The sequence below is a fragment of the Hemibagrus wyckioides genome, linkage group LG02 (genome assembly GCF_019097595.1).
Source record: "Hemibagrus wyckioides isolate EC202008001 linkage group LG02, SWU_Hwy_1.0, whole genome shotgun sequence".
NCBI lineage: Eukaryota > Metazoa > Chordata > Actinopteri > Siluriformes > Bagridae > Hemibagrus > Hemibagrus wyckioides.
In genome coordinates, this window is record NC_080711.1 from 2280372 (window position 1) to 2300695 (window position 20324).

Sequence of the window (20324 nt, forward strand, 5' to 3'; positions counted from 1 at the left end):
TTGACCATTACTCTAGAAGTGCATTTGTGAGGTCAGGCACTGATGAGAAGGTCTGGCTCGCAGTCTCCGCTCTAATTCATCCCAAAGATGTTCTGTGGGGTTGAGGTCAGGACTCTGTGCAGGCCAGTCAAGTTCCTCCACACCAAACTCACTCATCCATGTCTTTATGGACCTTGCTTTGGTCACTGGTGTGCAGTCATGTTGGAACAGGAAGGGGTCATCCCCAAACTGTTCCCACAAAGCATGAAATTGTCCAAAGTGTCTTGGTATGAAGCTGAAGCATTAAGAGTTCCTTTCACTGGAACTAAGGGGCCGAGCCCAACCCCCTGGGTATCCCAAAATGTTTGACAATGTAGTGTAAATAAATACATATAAACATACTATACTTAATGTATTTAATAGTAGTAATGATTGTAAGCATCACCCATGTTCTACAGATAGTTAATTATGTTATTTACTGAATCTAGTAAGAAGAAATTTAAAGTAATGATGTACAATACATGCACATAGATACAATAGCACTTTTAAAAACTGAGAACAAACTGAAATCCATATAACTTGTAATTAAAAATAATAAAAAAGAGCCAAAAATAGTGAATTTAATTATTATTTTGATGTGGATTCATTCATTCATTCATTCATTCATTCATTCATTCATTCATTCAGGATAATAGTTTAGTTTTTCTGCATCATTTTATTTTAGTTTGCATTAATTACTTCACCCTCAGTCCACTTTTCTTCTGTTGGACAATGACTTCTGCAAATTCATAATAAGGTTGGACGTCTGACTTGTTCTCTACTTGTGGATGCTCACTTGTTTTTTCGGCATCTGTAAAATGGTTGTGTGAAAGTAAACACAAAATGGTTATTTCCATATCAATGCATATGCAATTCAGCAAGTATAAAACACTCAGCAGTTTGCTTATTATTATTATTATTACTTGTATTCATTAAAGAATGACCTGTCATACATTTCATCAATTTATATTTGTATTTATTTGTATTTCTCTTAGAGCAAACTTTACCATATCAATCCTTATTGAGCAGACATATATTAAATAATATTTTTAATAACTTTTTTTAAAAAAAACCTGTTTATTATTAAACTGATATTAATTGGAGCACTGGTCCTAATCCATAAAGGAATTTGGCATCTTAGAGGTTAAGAATATTGATAAGAATGTTGTAATGTCTAATACCACCAGAGTGCCACTGCTAGGGCCCTTGAGAAAGGCCCTTAACCCTCAACCACTCAGCTAACAGGTCACACATTCTACTGCACCAACAGAACATCAGACTCCGTTTAGAAATCAGCCAGCAGAAAGCATCTAAGCTAACACTTAGTACCCAAACATGGAGCTTATTGACACTGACACTGTTCTCCATATCTGGAATACAGCATTCTGAACTTTAGGCCTTTTCATTTGGCAAGGAACTTAACATAATGGTCATATAGACTCTCTGTCCACTTTAATGGAAACACTTGTTCAAATATATACAGTTCCGATTAAAGATCAGAATGGTGACATTTTTTTTTTCTGTGGCATGGTTGTTGAGATGGCTTGAGTATTTCAGATACTGCAAAATAACAGTCTCAAGAGCTTATAGAATGGTGTGAAAAAAACACTGAGTGAGCAACAGTTCTGTGGGTGGTAAGGCCTTGTTGATGTCAGAGAAAATGCCCTAATCGGGTAAGTCAGGTGCTTTAGTCTTTGTTTAAAGTGTCAGAAACCCAGCTGCTCAGGTGGTGGAAGTTTATTCCACCACTTGGATACATGACAAACAGAAGTATTCCTTAAATGCTGAGGGCTTGTTGGTGTTGTAAAACTTGAGGGGGTGTGCTGGGGTGGGGTGGTGGATGTGAAGTACTATCCCATTCTTTAGAGTTTAAATTAGATCCAGACAGCTACAGAAACTAGTGAAGGGAACACAGTAGTATGGAAGTATTGTGTGGAACAGATAGTATGATAACTGAATCAGAATGGTCCTCTCTTGACATCAGAAAGCTGGATTGACCCTGACAGAATGCACAACGTAAGTGCAGATGGAATGGCATAGAAAAAGACGTTAAAAGTCTACTAGTTATCAAAAGGATGTAAGTCCCTCTTTGTCAAATGTGCACAAGGCTGCTTAGTGTTAAATGTTTTCTAGGGCTGGCTACATACATGGGTAGAATTTACCCCCACAAGAAACCAAAGGAGATTTAGCAGTGCCTTGCCAAAGCAAGCTGGTGGAAAGACTGAAAGAATGCCTAGCTGTGGTGGATATCTGAGCTGCCAGAGAAAAAGCAAGGGAAATGCTGCTATACTAAGGGAGAAAGTTGAAAGTGGTGGATGAAGCTGAGAAAAGACAGCAGTACAGCATATCAGTGGGATTAGTGGGATATGGCTTGATAATAGAACATGACCATGGCATTTCCCTTCAGGAAAGAGCTGCAGCAGTTGAAATTGTTTCAAAATAAACAGACAACAACAACAACAACAACAGTAAAGAATTCAGCATTGCTGTGGAGTAAATGTTTTGCTAAAAGAAATTTTAATAAGTATACAGTTAAATAGCCTATACTTACACTGGGTATCCTTCTTATCAATCTGACATTTTCGTCTTTTCCATGTCATCACAACCCAAATGATGATTGGCAGGAACGTGAGAAGCAGTCCTGCTGTCACTCCAAAACCAATGAATGGAGCTAGAGGTACTAAAAGAGAAAGGATAAATGTTTTCACACATAAAACTGAAGGGAAAAAAACAAGAACATAAAACATACAGCGTGTCAAATAATACCTTTCATAGAGATGAGAACGTGTTCGTTGGTAGTGGAGGTAAAGGTACGTGAAGACACGCTAACTTCATAAGTACAGCTGTAGTTTCCCTGATGATTAAAATCTGCTTCAGGAAAAAGGAAGATGGCTGAGTGGTTAACAGCTGACTGAGTTCTGGTGATGTTGGATCCACTGAACCCCAAGTGGAAAGAACCTCCTGGATACTGGGGTTCAGTGGAGCAGATGATGGAGAAGCCATAGCCCCTGATCATTTCTGGTCCTTCAGGCCCATAGTGGGACCATCCATCAGCAGCACTGAAGGAGATCTTGGGCTGTTGCAAGTTCACTATAAAACAACAAGCAAGGATTTTCAGGAATTTCAAATAAAGCAGCCAGTGCAGTGCAGAAATAAACAGAACTAAATTGATTATCACACCAGAAAACACATCTTGTCTGGCACTTGAAAATATGAATGAAAAATCCCTTTATATTTTATTCATTAACTCTGACTCTGGCACAGTTTTTAATTAGCACAGCAACACAAGGTAGGTTTTACAACCCACAGAATCATACTGAAAGAGTATGAGGATATATATGCAGAGTTTTAATGTGAAGGTGAAGAGTAACATCAGTAAAATGGTTAAAACATGAGCCATCATACCTAACATACAGTAGCCAGAGGAAGACAAGCAAGAAATAATCCAACACAAGGCCAAGAGTTCAACAAAGGACAAAGAAAACACAACAGACAAAGCTTAGATCTCATTTATCAGAGTTGGCAAGAGTGAGGATCAGGAAGTAAAACAGGAATTGTTTGTTAGAGGTCAAGCTACAGCTCATTTGAGGAAAATTTCTGGTAGGGAGAACGGAATATTTTAATGCATTTTTTTTTATTAAGATGTAATTATTTATTATCATGTGCTATTCTTGTGTGTCTCCAATGACACTGTTCATGTTTCATATGGAAGTTCAGATAGTAGATGTTACTTTGAACACATAAAATGTATGAAGTTTCTATCTCTAATAAATATATTTTTTTAATAAATTGTAATTGCTCCTAAATTGCTGTAGAATAAGAGGAACAAACTACCTGTCAATATGTTGTAGCAAGTTTGATTAATTTAATGTAATTAAATTTGGAGTGGTAACAGTAACTGACAGCACACTACCTTGTGCTTTATTATTTTCCTAAATCAACATGACACCAAGTGTTTTATTCTTCCCAATAATAGTAAATGCAAGATACTGGAAGCTAGTAGAATATTTTAGCCATTCTAACAACTAGCACTGACTAACAGTATGCATGCTTCTTAATTCTATTTAAATATGCAAATTGTGTCAATAAATAATAATTATATGAACAGCATGAATAATTAATTAGTGACTGGTCAGTATAACACTCTCTCTGCATCTCTGCACTTACCCACAGTGATGGTAATAGAGTTGCTCCTGGATGATGTGGAGTCACTTTCCCTGTAGGAGTAGTCACAGGTGTACTGACCCTGATGTGATTCATCTACAGTCAGAGTAAATGTTGTTGTAGTCTCTGCAGTTTGTTTCTTTATTAATGTCCCAGTTTTATACAAACTGAAGCCTACAGAGATGCATGTTGGACTGGGTGTGGTACATGTGAACTGAAGAACTTCTCCAGGTGAGACCACAGAGTTTGGGGAGATCCGAGTCAGTGTGGGACTCTGCATGTCTGAAAGAAATATATTTCATAATATTGTAAATGTATTCACTTTAAACAGGGTATTGATTGAAATAAACGGAGACAACTTACCTGAACACACGACACCTGCATCTGCATCATGTCCACAGTTCTCTACTCCAAATCCCCTGTGTAAACACTGATCTATGTAGCTCTCAGTTCCTTTACACTGAACATCATCCAGCCAGGTTGGTTCATTTCCCTGACCAAAGTGGGCATTATGAGGAGCTCTGATGGCTTTACCACATCCAAGCTGTCTACACACCACCTCTGCATCCTTTAAGTCCCAGTCATCATCACACACTGTTCCCCACTGGGCTCTGTGCTGGATCTCCACTCGACCACAACAGTTACTCGGACCATTCACCAGCCTGATCTCTCGGACTGAGTTATTTTATAAAGCAGAAGGGTTCTTGAATTCAAACATTGTTAATGACTCTTTAGTGAGTAAAAGTTTTTTAGTGAGTAAAATGCAAGTTTTGCACATTTCTGGGAACACATAGGGTTCATGGGGGGTGGTTTTGCTTATTTTCCAATGACAACATGCCACAAGTTTTTTTTTATCAATTAGAAGAATCTGAGGCTATCATTGGCACAGACTCAACCAAAGTGAACAGTTGAAAAAAGGTGTTTAAAATGTGGTTATGTGTACTTTACATTAAGATTTATAAATGCGATATAAGTGGGACACAAATTCCTTGCCAATGTCCAGTTTCTGGAAAACAAACTTCACAAATTCAGGACCAGGGGAAAATTTCAGAAGGACATTTTGAAATTTCAACCTCTTCTGCTTCACTGAAACATGGTTGAACCTAGCTGAACCATGCTATCCAACTGGCCATGTAATTCTCAGTTTACTGCATGGACAGAACAATAGAGTCGGGAAAGTCAAAGGGTGGTGGAGTGTGTCAGCATCATGATGCTGCCCTCATTGTGAGGGGACTCATTGTGAGGCCAGTGCCAACCTCAAAAGCACAGTGCCAAACTTTTGACAGCATATTACCTGCCCCACCAGAGACAAAAGAATACTGGACCACTGCTGTTTTGACTCTGATTTTCTGCCTGCCCTTCATTGCTCTGTACCTGTACTTGGTTTTAGGACTGTTCCCCTGGACTCTGTTTTCGTTCCCCTTGCCCAAATCACCTTTGCAGGATTTTCTATTAACTGTTTTACCTTTATTAGCTTTGTCTCCTTTGTGCTCTGGACTGTGCTGATATTTTGAGCTACTTGGCCTAACCGTGGTTTTCCTATTCAACACTCTAAACTTGAACTTTGACTGTTTTCTGCATATGGGTCCTCACCTGCCCTCCCTGACAGCTACACTCAGTTTAAAGTCTCAAATAGTTACTCTTTAAAACTGTTTAGGTAATCCGACCATGCTAACCTTTCTCAATGCCTAGATATAAACAATGGCTGACACACGAAGCTCCAGTTCAGAGGGAGTTCACCAATCAGTGGCCGCTCTGCATGAATCTCTGGATGACGCAGACTGGGACATGTTCAGACACAAATCTTTATGGAAGTGGTTGTGGGATTCATTGGGAAACTAGCAGACAATACAGTTCACATAACCACCACCAGAGCTAAACACCTTTTATGCTCCATTTGCGACTGCAGCTTATAGCACTAATGGCTAAAGCAGTGCTAATAGCACTACAAAACATCATGCATGCAAAGAGTGCCACAGCTGAAAACACATTCATCATCTCGGAGCATGATGTGAGGAAAGTATTCAGGGGGGTTAATACCAGAAAAGCAGCAGGACCAGACGGCATTCCAAGATGGATCCTGAGAGCCTGCACTAACCAGCTAGCACCATTGTTCACCAAGATATTTAACCTCTCCCTAGAACAGTCTGTAATCCCCATGACCTTCAAAGCGGTCTGAAACCCCCCAGCAAGCCTGCCTCAATGACTATTGCCCAGTAGCCCTGACCTCAAATGTGATGAAGTGCTATGCTAGACTGGTCGGAGACTTCATCACTTCCTCCCTAGTTGACACTCTGGACCCATTACAGGTTGTGTACCATCCCAACTGCTCTACTGAGGACAATACACATCTCTATCGTACAGCCCATAGCAGAAAGGGGAATTATGTTAAAATGCTGTTTGTAGACGACAGTTCCGCATTTAACACTATAATTCCCTCCATACTCATCTTTAAATTGCCAGACCATGTGTCAATGAATCTCCAACTTCCTGTCAGACAGACAGTCCACAAGCAGTATGGGTGGGCAAACATATTTTATTCTTCCTCACCCTCAGCACTGGAGCCCCTCAGGGTTGTGTTCTGAGCCCCCTGCTGTACTCACTGTACACCTATGGACACATGGCCACCTCCAACTCCACCACTATCATCAAGTTTGCTAATGACACAGTGGTGGTAGGCCTGATGAGATATGACAATGATGAGATGGCCTACTTAGTGGAGATTAAAAACCTGGAGATTTGGTGCCGTAACAATCTCTCAAGACAAAGGGGTTGATAGTGGACCTCAGAACAAAGCAGGAGAGAAACTACCAGCCACTCATGATCAATGGGAGACCACTGGAGAGAGTCCGTCTGGTTTGAGAACAGCACCAAACATGACAGACGAGCTCTCCAGAGTGGTGCTGGACCAAGGCCAGAAATATAGTGAAAGATCTCCCAACAATGGACTCTTTTCTCTGATGTGTTCATACTATTTAAATATGCTAACTGTGTGCAAAATAAATATACATTTTTTGAACAGCATAAATAAATAATTAGTGACTTAGTGACACTGGTCAGTATAATGCTCTATCTGCACTTACCCACAGTGATGTTAATGTAGTTGCTCCTGGATGATGTGGAGTTACTTTCCCTGTAGGAGTAGTCACAGGTGTACTGACCCTGATGTGATTCATCTACAGTCAGAGTAAATGTTGTTGTATTCTCTGCAGTTTGTTTCTTTATTAATGTCCCAGTTTTATACAAACTGAAGTCTACAGAGATGCATGTTGGACTGGGTGTGGTACATGTGAACTGAAGAACTTCTCCAGGTGAGACCACAGAGTTTGGGGAGATCCGAGTCAGTGTTGGACTCTGCATATCTTACAATAAAGGAATATATTTAATAATTTTGTAAACATTTTAACTTGAAACATTTTCACTGTTTTTGAACAACAAAACACAATAACAACTTACTTGAGCAGACAACTCCAGCATGTTCATGATTTTTGCAGGTCTTTTCTCCAAATCCACTGTGTGAGCAGTGATCTATGTATCTCTCAGTTCCATTACACTGAACATCATCCAACCAGGTTGGTTCACTTCCATGACCAAAATAGTAATTATGAGGAGTGCTGACGGCTTTATCACATTCAAGCTGTCTACACACCACCTCTGCATCCTTTAAGTCCCAGTCATCATCACACACTGTTCCCCACAGGGCTCTGTGCTGGATCTCCACTCGACCACAACAGTTACTTGGACCATTCACTAGCCTGATCTCTCGGCCTGAATTATTTTAAAAAACAAAAGGGTATTATTATCAATAGCCTGTATGTTAAATTTGCTCACGTGCTGTAAAGCCAATCATAATAGAAACAATACCAGGTTCTTAAATTCAAACAGTTTAACTGTTAATGACTCTTTATTGAGTAAAAGTTATGGAAGTTTTGCACATGTCTGGGAACACATGGTGGCATGTGGTTATTAGTAAACATTCAGGTTTTTGCTTATTTTCCAATGACAACATGCCTCAAGTTTTTATTTTATATGTATCATCTACAGTGAGGGTTCCTCTCCTGTAGAGCCACTTATAAGAATCTGAGGCTATCACTGGCACAGACTTAACCAAACTGAATCAAAACTAAACTAAACTAAAAATAAATTGCCCCCATGGAGTCAGACAAATAATTTTGCTGCACCTTAACCTACACTTGTTATAATTATGCATGCCAGAATAATAGTAATTAATCCTCCCAGTTTTGCTTCCAAGATGGTGCCAGTGAGGTCAGCTGCCATCACATCTGCTCCAACCACTGCTCCAACCTCGTTTTCTTTACATCATGGACATCATCATTTAAGATAAAAAATCTCTTATTTCTCTTATTTCTATTGGTCTACAATCCACTCACTTACCACAGTTTCTAAACCTGGACTCAAGCTGGCAAGGGCTGGCACAAACCATGCTCCCATGCTAGCATCCTGCTAGCCTATGTTCAGTCTCTGGAGAACAAGCTTGATGACTTCAGGGCCAGGGTAAAGCTCCAGAGGTACATTGGAACTGCAACTGCTTCTGTTCAGTCATCCCAACAAAGCACTCTTTTCTCGGTTACGTTCAGGGATGTGCTTCCACTCCTTAAAGAAGTGTTTATTTTTGTCACATATACATCACAGCACAGTGAAATGTTTTTCTTTATATATCCCTGCCCAGAAAGTTGAGTTCAGAGTGCAGGGTCAGCCATGATACAGCACCCCTGGAGCAGAGACAGTTAAGTGCCTTGCTCAAGGACCCAACAGTGGCAGCTTGGCAGTGCTTGAACCCCAGCTTCTGATCAACAACTCAGAGCTTCAACTACATGAGCTAGCATTGCCCCAAAGGTGAACACAGGGAAAATGAGGAGGAGCTTCTTTCTGCAGGACATTCAGCCCCTCAACCAAGAGAACACCGATTTCTTGGACTTCACTTAAATGGGCAGATCCTTAGTGGCCAGGGCAGTATGTGGGGGCTATGCACCTCTTGAGATTTATCACATGGGTTCTCCTCTGAGTAGCTGCATGAAGGGCTGTTCTGGCCCTCTGCCAGACTCTGTGACACCAGTCAACCACTTGTTCTGCTGCCGGGACTCCTAGCTCCTCCTCCAGCTCAGCAAACATAGGAGAAGAGTAGCCAAACTGGCGCTCAACAGGTGACATACCCAAAGCTGAGTGGCATTTTATGTTATGGACATACTTCACCCAGATTAGGTGTTTAGTCCATGTTGTAGGAAGAAGGAAAAGAAATAGCCTTTATTTGTGACATATACAATACAGCAAAGTGAAATTCTTTCTTCGTATATCCCATCCTTGGAGGTTGGGGTCAGAGTGCAGGGTCAGCCATGATACAGCACCCCTGAAGCAGAGAGGGTTAAGGGCCTTGCTCAAGGGCCCAACAGTGGCAACTTGGCAGTGCTGGGGCTTGAACCCCCAATCTTCCCCCCAACTACCCAGAGCCTTAACCACTTGAGCCACCACTGCCCCTTGATTGGAGGAGGCCAGACAACAGACAGTGTGCACCTAATCTTGGTTGACCCTCTCTGTCTGACCATTTGACTTGAAACTCTGATGACAGGCTCTCCAGAGCACTTATTAGATGGCCCTCCAGAACTGACTAGCACACTGAGGGCCTGGATCAGAGACCAGGTAAAATGGAAAGATGTATGTCCTTACTACATGTTGCAGGAGGAGTTCAGCAGTCAGGGGAGTTTGGGCACTGGAATAAAGTTCTGACCACACCAGGGTGCCCAGCAAATGGTGAGGTGTAGCCCCAGGAGAGAACCTGTGGTCGGACTGACCTGGGGACGTAAAGCCTACTTTACACTTCTTCCAAACCCTAGCGTAGAGGTGCATCTATTTTGGAAGATGGAATTCTGGGCTGGGGGTTGGGGTCCTCAGCCAGCAGGTCAGACTTTCCCACTGGCAGGAAATGACATCTGACTCAATGTTCTTTGACTCAATATTTAAAGGACAGGATGAAATCAAACCATGCAAAGAACAAGGACCACCTGCCCTGCCACAGATTCAGCCACTTGGCCTGATGGGTATAGGTCAGGTTCTTATGTTCTGTGAGGATGAGGAAGGGATGCTTGGCCCCTTCCAGCCAATTTGTTGGCCAGGAGCTCATGATCCCCTACATCATAATTTCTCTCTGGTGCAGTTAATCAGTAGAAGAAATATGCACCTGGGTGCAGCTCCTTTTATGACAGTTGAGATAGGACAGCCCCCACCCCTATGTTGGAAGCGTCAACCTCACCTATGAACTGGGCTTCTAGATTAGGCATCCGAAGCACCGAGGCAGAGGGCCTCCTGTTTAGGGCCTCAAATGCTTCCTGTGCCTCTAATTGTCCATATAAACCTGCTGTGGGTTTTTTGGTCAGATTGTGGCACACACTATGTCTGCACATTGACTAAAAAACACTGGGGTTTAAATAGCAGCGTGCACAGGTGCCACGCATCAGCGCCGATTATCTGCATAGGACTGGGGCACTATAAAAGGGCATGAACAAGGTCAAAACTCAGAGATCAATCAGGATGCAAAAGGTAGATTAAACGGCTCGGTATGTCGCAAAAAAACAATGCAGCGTGTTGGACACACTGCTTAAATGTCTGTAAAACCCCAGAAGCTTTCTTCATTGGTGGCGTCAGATCTCGGGAAGTCGGGTGCTGATGGTGATGTTATAGATCCCCCCTCTAGGAACACCTCCAGATGTTCTACTTCGTGGATGGCCCCAGGGCCGAGGAGCAGGCCGGTTGGGGTGGAGGCGATGAATGTCGTCGCATAAACCCATGATTGTTCCATGGAGCCGCACCCCTTCCAATCCACCAGATACTGTAGTCGGTTTCTGTGGTGCTGGGAGTTAAGGAGTGAGCTCACCCTATAGGCTGGGGCCCCGTAGCTGCTTCATCCTGGCGGGGGCGTGCTGGTTTGAGCAAGGACATATGGAAGGTGGGGGATATACAGTACGAGGCCGGGAATTGCAGATGATATGTCACTGGATTAACCTGGCAGATGATGTGGAAGGGACCAATGAATTGTGGACTCAGCTTATGACAGGGTAGCCTCAATCTTAGGTTCTGCATGGACAACCAGACCCTTTGGCACACCTGGAACCTGGGGTGTGGGTGTCTGTGGCAGTCCGCCTGTATTCGTTGTCATCATATGGCACGCTGCAGGTGGACATGGGTGCTTTCCCAGACCTCCTGGCTCAAATGGGCCCAGTTGTTGATGGCAGGTATGTCAGGGGGTTCTCCTGAACATGGGAATAGGGGTGGTTTGTACCCCAGAATGCACTGGAACGGCATAGGTCCCATGGACGAGTGGGTGAGGGAGTTATGGGCTTACTCTGTCCACAGGAGGAACTCACTGCAGTGCTGCAGTTCCCGTGTTCAATAAGAGTGTAGGTACCTGATGGTGCTTCGGTTCTGCGGTGCTTGCTGGAGCTGTTTGTTGGCAGTCTGCAGCGCCGTGAGTTGCTCCTGATATGTGCGAATAATTGCTCCTTGGTGGGCCACCACCACCTGGAAATGCACACACTCTACTGGATCCAAAGGCGGTGAAGTATTCTGTAACGAATCGTTGGAGGTGGATTGTGAAGGATCCATGAGCAGGCTTTATAAGAGTAATCCAAGAACATCAGACAAAAACTAAGTAGGGACAGGCAATGTTGCAGATGCAGACAAATGCAGACAAAGGCAAATACAGAAAACCAGAAAACATAAACGAGGTCAAAACACAGAGATCAATCAGAATGCAAAAGGCAGACTAAACTGCTCAGTATGTTGCAACAACAATACTTTGCGTCATGGCGTGGTAAACATGCTGCTTAAATGTCTGTTAAACCCTGGAAGTGTTCCTCATTGGTGGCATCAGAACTCAGATGAGGGCTCCCTCTGGCGGACAGGTGCCGACGGTGATGTTACAACTACATTGTATTGTGTATGATTGTGTATGTGACAAATAAAATTTAAATAAAATCACTGTGACTTTGTATTTGTTTAAAAAGGTTAAATAAAGCCAGTGCAAGATAATCATATAGGATCACAGGGTCATAATATGAAAGAGTTTTTAATAACACCAGCATCTTCATTATGGTTACAGTTCTGATGTCCAAATTCAGCATGAGATATCACTTTCATTTCCAAAACACCTAACATCATCCAGCCATATTGGGCCACCTCCATTACCAAAGATGGCACTGAAAGTTGCCTTGATGGCTTTACCACATTCAATCTGTCTAAAAACCACCTCTGCATCGTTAATGTCCCAGTAATCATCACACACAGTTCCCCACTGGCCATCATGCAAGATCTCCACTCTACCATAGCAGGAGTTACTGGCACCAGCGAGTCGTATGCTAGAGCCATCTGGGACAAACAAACAAATAAAATACATGTTAATTTTATGATAATTAATCTTATTAGAAATTGGCTTGGATTACACTTTGAAATGACCAAAAATAATAAAGAAATGCCAGCTCTTTTACAAAATAAGCAATACATATAATATATGTAATCAACAATCTTTTAAATCCCATTTCATTTAATGGGCTAAAATTTCAGAATGCACCTAAAATGCACTATAACCTTTCCAGGTGAACTTAATTTGACCTTCTCTACACTTTTGAATGCACATGTCCAACTGTTCAGTGTTTCAGTACTTTTTGCAGAACTTGCTGTTCTCTAACAAGGTGCTTAACGGCAAAATTCACAACTGGTGTTTGATCCATGAATCGACCAATAAATTTTCTGGTTCAATTAGAATTGGTATTTAAACAGTCCTCTTCATCATGCTGTTCACATTTTGACATCATGAGACCAAGACCACACCTAACAATTGATCAACAGTACCTCACCATTGTGAGGCTTCAAACAGGATGTTCTCAGAGGGAAGTGGCCACTGAGCTTAGAGTGTCACAGAGTGTCATCAGCAGGTTGCGACAGAGATACAGAGAGACTGGAAGAGTCACAGAAAGGCATAGAAGTGGACGTCCTTTGGCCACATCCCACGTTGATGACCGCTTCATTGTGAACAGTGCCCTGCGGAACCGGATGATGAATGCCACTCAACTCCAGGCACATTTAAGGGAGGTGAGAGGCACCCAAGTGTCACGTCAGACCATTTGAACCCGTTTACATCAGCGTGGTCTGTGTGCTAGATGACCTGCAAGGGTACCTGACCTCACCACCAGGCCAGGGAGCATTTACGCTGGATGAGGGACCGGTGGGCCTCAGTGCTGTTCTCTGATGAAAGTCAATTCACGTTGAGCAGAAATGATGGCCGCCAACAATGCTGGAGACATCAAGGAGAGCGCTATGCATCAACCACTGTTGTCACCAGACGAGCCTTTGGTGGTGGTGGTGTTACAGTCTGGGCAGGTGTGTCCACTCAATACAGAACTGCCCTACATCTTGTGAATGGTACAGTGACAAGCCAATACTACCTGAATAACATCATTAATCCAGTCATTGTGCCCCTGCATGAACAACACAGGCCTAATTTCATCTTCATGGACGACAATGCTCCAGCTTATCGAGGTCGCATCATTAAGGAACGGCTGCTCGAGGCTGGGGTACCTCAAATGGAGTGGCCTGTACTTTCTCCAGACCGGAATCCCATAGAAAACCTGTGGGATCAGCCGAGTCGCCGTGTAGAGGCTTGTAATCCTGCACCCCAGAACCTCAATGACCTGAGGGCCGCCCTTCAAGAAGAGTGGAATGCCATGCCTCAGCAGACAATAAGTCGACTCATGAACAGCATGAGACGTCGTTGTCAAGCTGTAATTGATGGTCAAGGGCACATGACAAATTATTGAGACATTGACATTTTTTTGTTGTGGTATACCCACCACTGTTGTTGGCTTTTGTTTCAATAAATTGTTTGAGATGAGGAAATCACCACTGCAGCTTCTACTTAAATGCCATACTTTCATGATATAATATCACTGTAGCGTGAACTTTTTACATTTTCCATAAATTTCACACAAAAGCCAAATATCCTTAACTTTTTGTGAGTAGTGTATATGTAAACATCTGAATAAATAAGAAAAACAGAAAACAATACATAGGAAAAATTAAAAAAAACTTGTATAACAGAGAAAAGAGAAAAAAATATTAATGACTTATGAATGTGAGAGAAAAATAAAAACAGAGAACAAAAATACAATAATTAGGGTAGAACAAATTTCTTCAAAAGAAAAATATACTTACCAACTGGCATGGAAGCTGTAAGAACACTGGCTATGGAGAGAAAATAAAGAGGAACCAACAATACACACACCTAGCAATCCTAAACTGAATTAAAATAAGCCTATCTATATTTCAATGCATTATATTGTGCCTACAATTCAGCCACAACTGAAACAGTGTTACGTCACACAGTCTAGTGATCCACTCTAAAAACAATATTAAGAGAAAAAAAATAGAAACTATATCATAGAAAAGGTTGTAGGACAGCACTTATGTTCATACCTACACAGGAACAACATTCATTAAAATCAATAAGTCAGGATTTAGGCCTGATCATAGCAGTGGTCAATGTCCTACTACTGGACAGGATTCTGTCTCACTGCTTGTGTTTCTTGCCTGCAGCTTTTAACACCACTGATCATATGAATCTATTTGATAGATTAGGAAATGTTGTAGCTGTTGGAATTCCAATCAGTTTATATATGCATAACAAAGCATTGCTTGTTCCACAAGGTTTCTGTTTTTCCTATGCTTTTTCTGTATATATGTTACCTCTGGGAATTTTTTTTCACAAATATGGTATATTTATAACACAACTTCCAATGTTGATGACACACAGCTGTAGGTATTGAAGCCAGTTGTTTAAGCTTAATAAAGCTGAGCCTTATACCACACAGGGGATGTGGTAGCTTAATGGTTAGAGTGTTGGCCTGCTGCTCAGGTGGTTGTGACTTTGAAACCCAAGAACACCAAGCTGTACTGCTGGGCCCCTGAGCAAGGCCCTTAACCCTCAGTTGTATAAAATTAGATAAATTGTAAGTTGCTCTGGATAAGGGTGTCTGCTAAATGTAAATGTTAATTCTGACAAGACAAAAGTACTTGCACTAGGATCATATATAGCTATTTCTGATTTTCACTTTTGTATGATGCTCTGTAAAAAAATCATTTTATTGTATCCCTGGATGGCCTTTCTGTGTCTTTGTGTGCAGCAGTAAAATATCTTGTTACAATTATTGACTCCAGTATCTCATATTAAGCTCATGTACATAATATTAGTGTAGCCCTTTTTCATCTTAGCAGTATTGCTAATTTAAGAAATATAATATGCATGATACGGAAAAACTAATTTTTCTGATCCCTCTAGGTTGGGTTATTGTAATGCCTTTCTTGATCTTATCCACAGTAAAAAAAAAATATTATAAACTTTCTCTGTAGTACAATAGCAAGCCTCTGTTGCAGTTCTTTTATGATCCACTACACTGAATCTGATCAATAGGTGCAGGCTCCTTGTTAGTAACACAAATACTAAAGGTTACACCAGGCGATAGAGCTTTCTCTTACAAAGCCTTGCAGTTACACAACAGTCTTTCAATTAGTGCTTGGAACACAATATCAGTGTTTAAGTCTGAAAACATTTTTACATTCACAATATTTGACAGATGCCTTTATCCAGAGCAACTTACATTTATCTCATTTATACATCTGAGCAATTGAGGGTTAAGGGTCTTGTTCAAGGGCCCAGTGGTGGCAGATTTCAACTCACAATCTTCCAAGCTACAACGACCAAGCTATCACTGCCCTCATTTGTTTAGTCAAGCCTTGGATTAACAGCGTTTTCTTAGGTAAGGGCACAGATCTGGACCTGCCTGATCCATCATGCTTTAATTCCATTAAATTTTGAATTGTTTGAATTTTTCCATTTCTATTTGGTTGCCTCAGCTCATTAAAGAATAAAGATTTATAGAAGATTTACAAAAGATTTAAAGATTTATAAAGTTTTAAATGATAAATATTTATATCATGAACTTATATATACCTACTGTATATTTATTTAAAGCTGTTTTGTGACAATGTCCATTGTTAAAAGCGCTATTCAAATTAGAATTAAATTAAATATAGAAAGCTCTTCATTTGCTGTGACAGTCTCAAGCTACACAATGTAGAACTATAGCGACACTATATTGCTAAAAGTTTTGGGGCACCCCACCAAATTATTGAATTCAGGTGTTGTTTTTCAGGGGTGGGCTCAGCCCCTTAGTTCCAGTGAAAGGAACTCTTAATGCTTCAGCATACCAAGACATTTTGGACAATTTCATGCTCCCAACTTTGTGGGAACAGTTTCGGGATGACCCCTTCCTGTTCCAACATGACTGCACACCAGTGACCAAAGCAACGTCCATAAAGACATGGAAGAGTGAGTTTGGTGTGGAGGAACATGACTGTCCTGACCTCAGCCCCATAGAACACCTTTGGGATGAATTAGAGAGGAGACTGTGACCCAGACTTTCTCGTCCAACATCAGTGTCTGACCTCACAAATGTGCTTCTAGAAGAATGGTCAAAAATTCCCATAAACACACTCCTAAACTTTGTGGAAAGCCTTCCCAGAAGAGTTGGAACTGTTATAGCTGCAAAGGGTGGGACAGCTCCATATTACATTCATGAGCATGTAAAGGCAGATGTCCCAAAACTTTTGGCAATATAGTGTATGTGTAGTTGAATACAGACAATCCACTGAACTGCAGTGTGGAACTTCATGATATAAGATAATGAAAAACTATTTTTGCTTATCTTCATAAATGGTGCCAAGGATTACAGAGGACACTGTGTTTTTATCATTTTTGTCCCTGCCTTGTAAAAGAATTTCCTCTCACAGATAATTTTAAATATATAAACAATTAGTCTTTAAAGTAAAGTAATTACAACTGGTATGAAAAGACTGGCACTAAAAAAGTCATCTTCTAAACCCATCTTTATTTCCTTATACATCATGTCCACTGCAGTGGCAGCGGCAGTGACAATTACAGAAATGACACCTAATTTCATGTTTGTTCTCTTTAATATACAGTTGAGCTGAAAATGATTCATACCCCTTGGACAAATCATTTTTTTTATTTATTTAAACTACTTTGCCGGAACCATTGTATTCAATATATATTAGTTGCTATGCACAACCCCACATATGTGTTAGTTAAACATTTGTATACCAATAGATATGGCCAGAGATTCTCTTTTGGGCCTATTCCCAATTCCTTCTTTTGTGAAAGTGCATGTGGTTTCACACTCCAGTGACTAATCAGTTAAATCAATTGAGGTGTGATCAATTAAGGCCTAATAATGTTAAATGGTAACACCTGTTCTGTAAAGTATAATTAAGGGGGCAAAGCTTTCATTATTGTCAATCACTGTCACCATAGCCAAGAAGACAGAACTCAATCCTGATCTTTGTACGTGTGTGGTCAATGCCCATAGTGGAGGCAAAGGCTACAAGGCAATTTCGAAAGAAATGGATGTCCCTGTATCAACTGTACAGAGTATCCTCAAGAAGTTCAAGATGTTCAACACTGTCAGAAACCTGGATGGGCGTGGCAGGAAGTATCCTCTAGAGTCGCTAGAAAGATCTGCATCAACCCCCGTATCACCCCCAAAGCTCTAATAGACACCCTCAACCAAGCAGGGGAGACAGTATCAAGATCCACCATTCAGTGAATTCTGCATCGAGGTGGTCTTCATGGACATGGCCCCAGAAATGCACCACTCCTTACCCAGAGACACCAGGATGCACGCCTGGCCTTTGCGAGGGGTCACCTAGATAGAGATCCGAACTTCTGGTCATGCATCCTCTAGTCAGATGAGACTAAACTGGAGCTCTTTGGACATATGGATGCTGCATATGTTTGGTGTAAGAAAGGAGAAGCCTTCAATCCTAAGAATACCATCCCAATGGTCAAGCTTGGCGGTGGTCAGATCATGCTATGGGGTGCTTCTCTGCCAGTGGTACAGGTAACCTTGTTAAGATAGATGGTATCATGAAAAAGGAGGACTATGTCAAGATTCTTGATGAAAACCTGGTGGTATCAGCACACAAGCTCAACCTGCCAGAGAACTGGACCTACAAGCAGGATAATGACCCGAAGTATACGGCGCGAGTGGTCAAGCAATGGTTCAGGGCAACATAAATGTTCTGGAGTTGCCAAGTCAGAGCCCTGACCTGAACCCAACTGAGAATTTGTGGAGAGAGTTGAAGATCCAGGTCAGGGCTAGGAAGCTGGAGGCTTTAGCGAAGGAAGAGTGGAGAAACATTCCACAGCAGATCTGTAGAAATCTTGTGGAGAACTACAAGAAGCGTTTGCAGGTCGTCATTAAGAACAAAGAATTTTCTATTGATTGATTGAAACATTGTAATATAAACGGGATGAATAATTCTTGGTGATTTTTGAATATTTCTCAATAAAAACACATGAAATGTCAGATTTCTTGAAATACCACGTGTTGTTATTTCTTCAGTTGTTTGTCACATATTAAATATATGAAAGTATTCCAAAACTCATTCATCACAGAAGACAACTCAAAAACACTTTGAAAATACCAAGGGTATGAATAATTTTGAGCAAAACTGTACATAAAAAAGGGATGCTATAATCGAATTCTACATTCTACAGTATCCAAAATGGCTTTGCTACATTTCTAAAAAGAAACCAATGGAAATATAAGTATGAGGATGAATCTGAGATGGATCCAACAATACAACTGTCCTTGTGATCAGATTTGCAGAAAAAAAAGCTGGGCAAGGTTTCAACTATTTGCAGAAAGGAAAACGTAGTTTCTAGAACACACAAACAAAAAAAAGTACTGATATGATAAGCTCCAGGATGCACTGACAGATATTAGGGTTGGCAGTGAATGCTCTAGGATGTTTACATTAACAGAGCTGATTCAGGAATTTGACACAGGCAAATAAATCCATGCTCATACACTATACAGCTATTTTAGTTGTTATTTTTAAAATAGACCTTGTGGCACTGGAAGGAGGTGAAGAAAATTACCCTCATATTATGCATGTAAGGTGTGTATTATGTATGTATCATGTAAGGTACATATTTATATAGTGTGTGTGTTTACATGTATGTATTTTAAATTAGTTTTTGTTATTGAACAGGAACAATCATTATTAGACTTAGAGGAAATATTCCCAGACTAATATGATATTAAAATTTACTTTGTTGATATATTTTGAATATATATTTTGCCACTCTGTCATGTGTTTATACTATTTGAATATGTGACTATACTTTTTGTTTATGACCTGATCTTATGACTGGGATATGACTGGGATAACATGTGCAGAAACACAGACACTCCGTGACAGTTTCTTCTTCCATAATTTAGATAAACCTTTTTGTAACAAACTCGCCAAACCGCCAGTGAACACGTCAACTACCACATCTGTTTCTGCTGACATGTTTTTTTTTTTTTTTTACCAAAACATAACACTAAATATCTGTGATCTGTATAAATACTTCCTGTTCATTTCAGTACATTGCAAATTGTTTTCCTATTCAGTCACTGCCTCTGCGTTGGTTCTTTAGCAATCTCAGAGGTAGTGGCAGCAGTTGCGACTCAGACTTCTTCTTCTTCAGGATGAAAATTCTAGCAGCTTTTTCTCACATTTGTTTTACATCATGTTACTGAAAAACCAAGTGAAAAACTGTTCTCATTTAAATGCCACATTTGATCTGATGAATTAAATATTAGAGGATTATTCACATGAATAATCACTTAAATTAACAAGTTCATTAAAACAAGTGAAAAAGTTCTTAATTTCCATAAAGTCCAAAATGTGCATATAGTGATACTAATAGTGCTTATAGTGATACTAAAATGTAGATCACAAAAATTAAAAATAGAATAATAGAAACATGTGAAAAGTACAAAATACTGGTGAACTTTCATGCAAAGTTCTGTGCAGTATCTACTTATAATCCAAAGCAACAATTATTGAAAAACATATAAACTTTACCAAGCATTAAAGTGAGATGAAGTCTTAGCATCCTCCTTGTTCTTGATGCGTCATTCAATTTGATGTTAATCACAGTGTTCACTGCTGCTGTCTTTAGTGCAGAGATCAGAAGGAGGCCTGTTTTTGTTATGAAGCTGGAGAGG

General features: G+C 40.7%; 1 protein-coding gene across 1 annotated transcript; it reads right to left on the bottom strand.

Annotated features, from left to right (window-relative positions):
• Positions 1 to 630: 630 nt before the first annotated feature.
• On the bottom strand, positions 631 to 20262 carry LOC131363847 (deleted in malignant brain tumors 1 protein-like). Its single transcript, XM_058406780.1, has 9 exons — positions 20182 to 20262; positions 14404 to 14433; positions 7639 to 7950; positions 7266 to 7544; positions 4546 to 4857; positions 4186 to 4464; positions 2785 to 3108; positions 2570 to 2698; positions 631 to 829 (listed from the first exon to the last, which is right to left on the bottom strand). The coding sequence occupies exons 1-9, from the start codon at positions 20210 to 20212 to the stop codon at positions 714 to 716; spliced, it is 1812 nt and encodes a 603-aa protein (XP_058262763.1). The 5' UTR covers positions 20213 to 20262; the 3' UTR covers positions 631 to 713.
• Between the last annotated feature and the right edge of the window lie 62 nt (positions 20263 to 20324).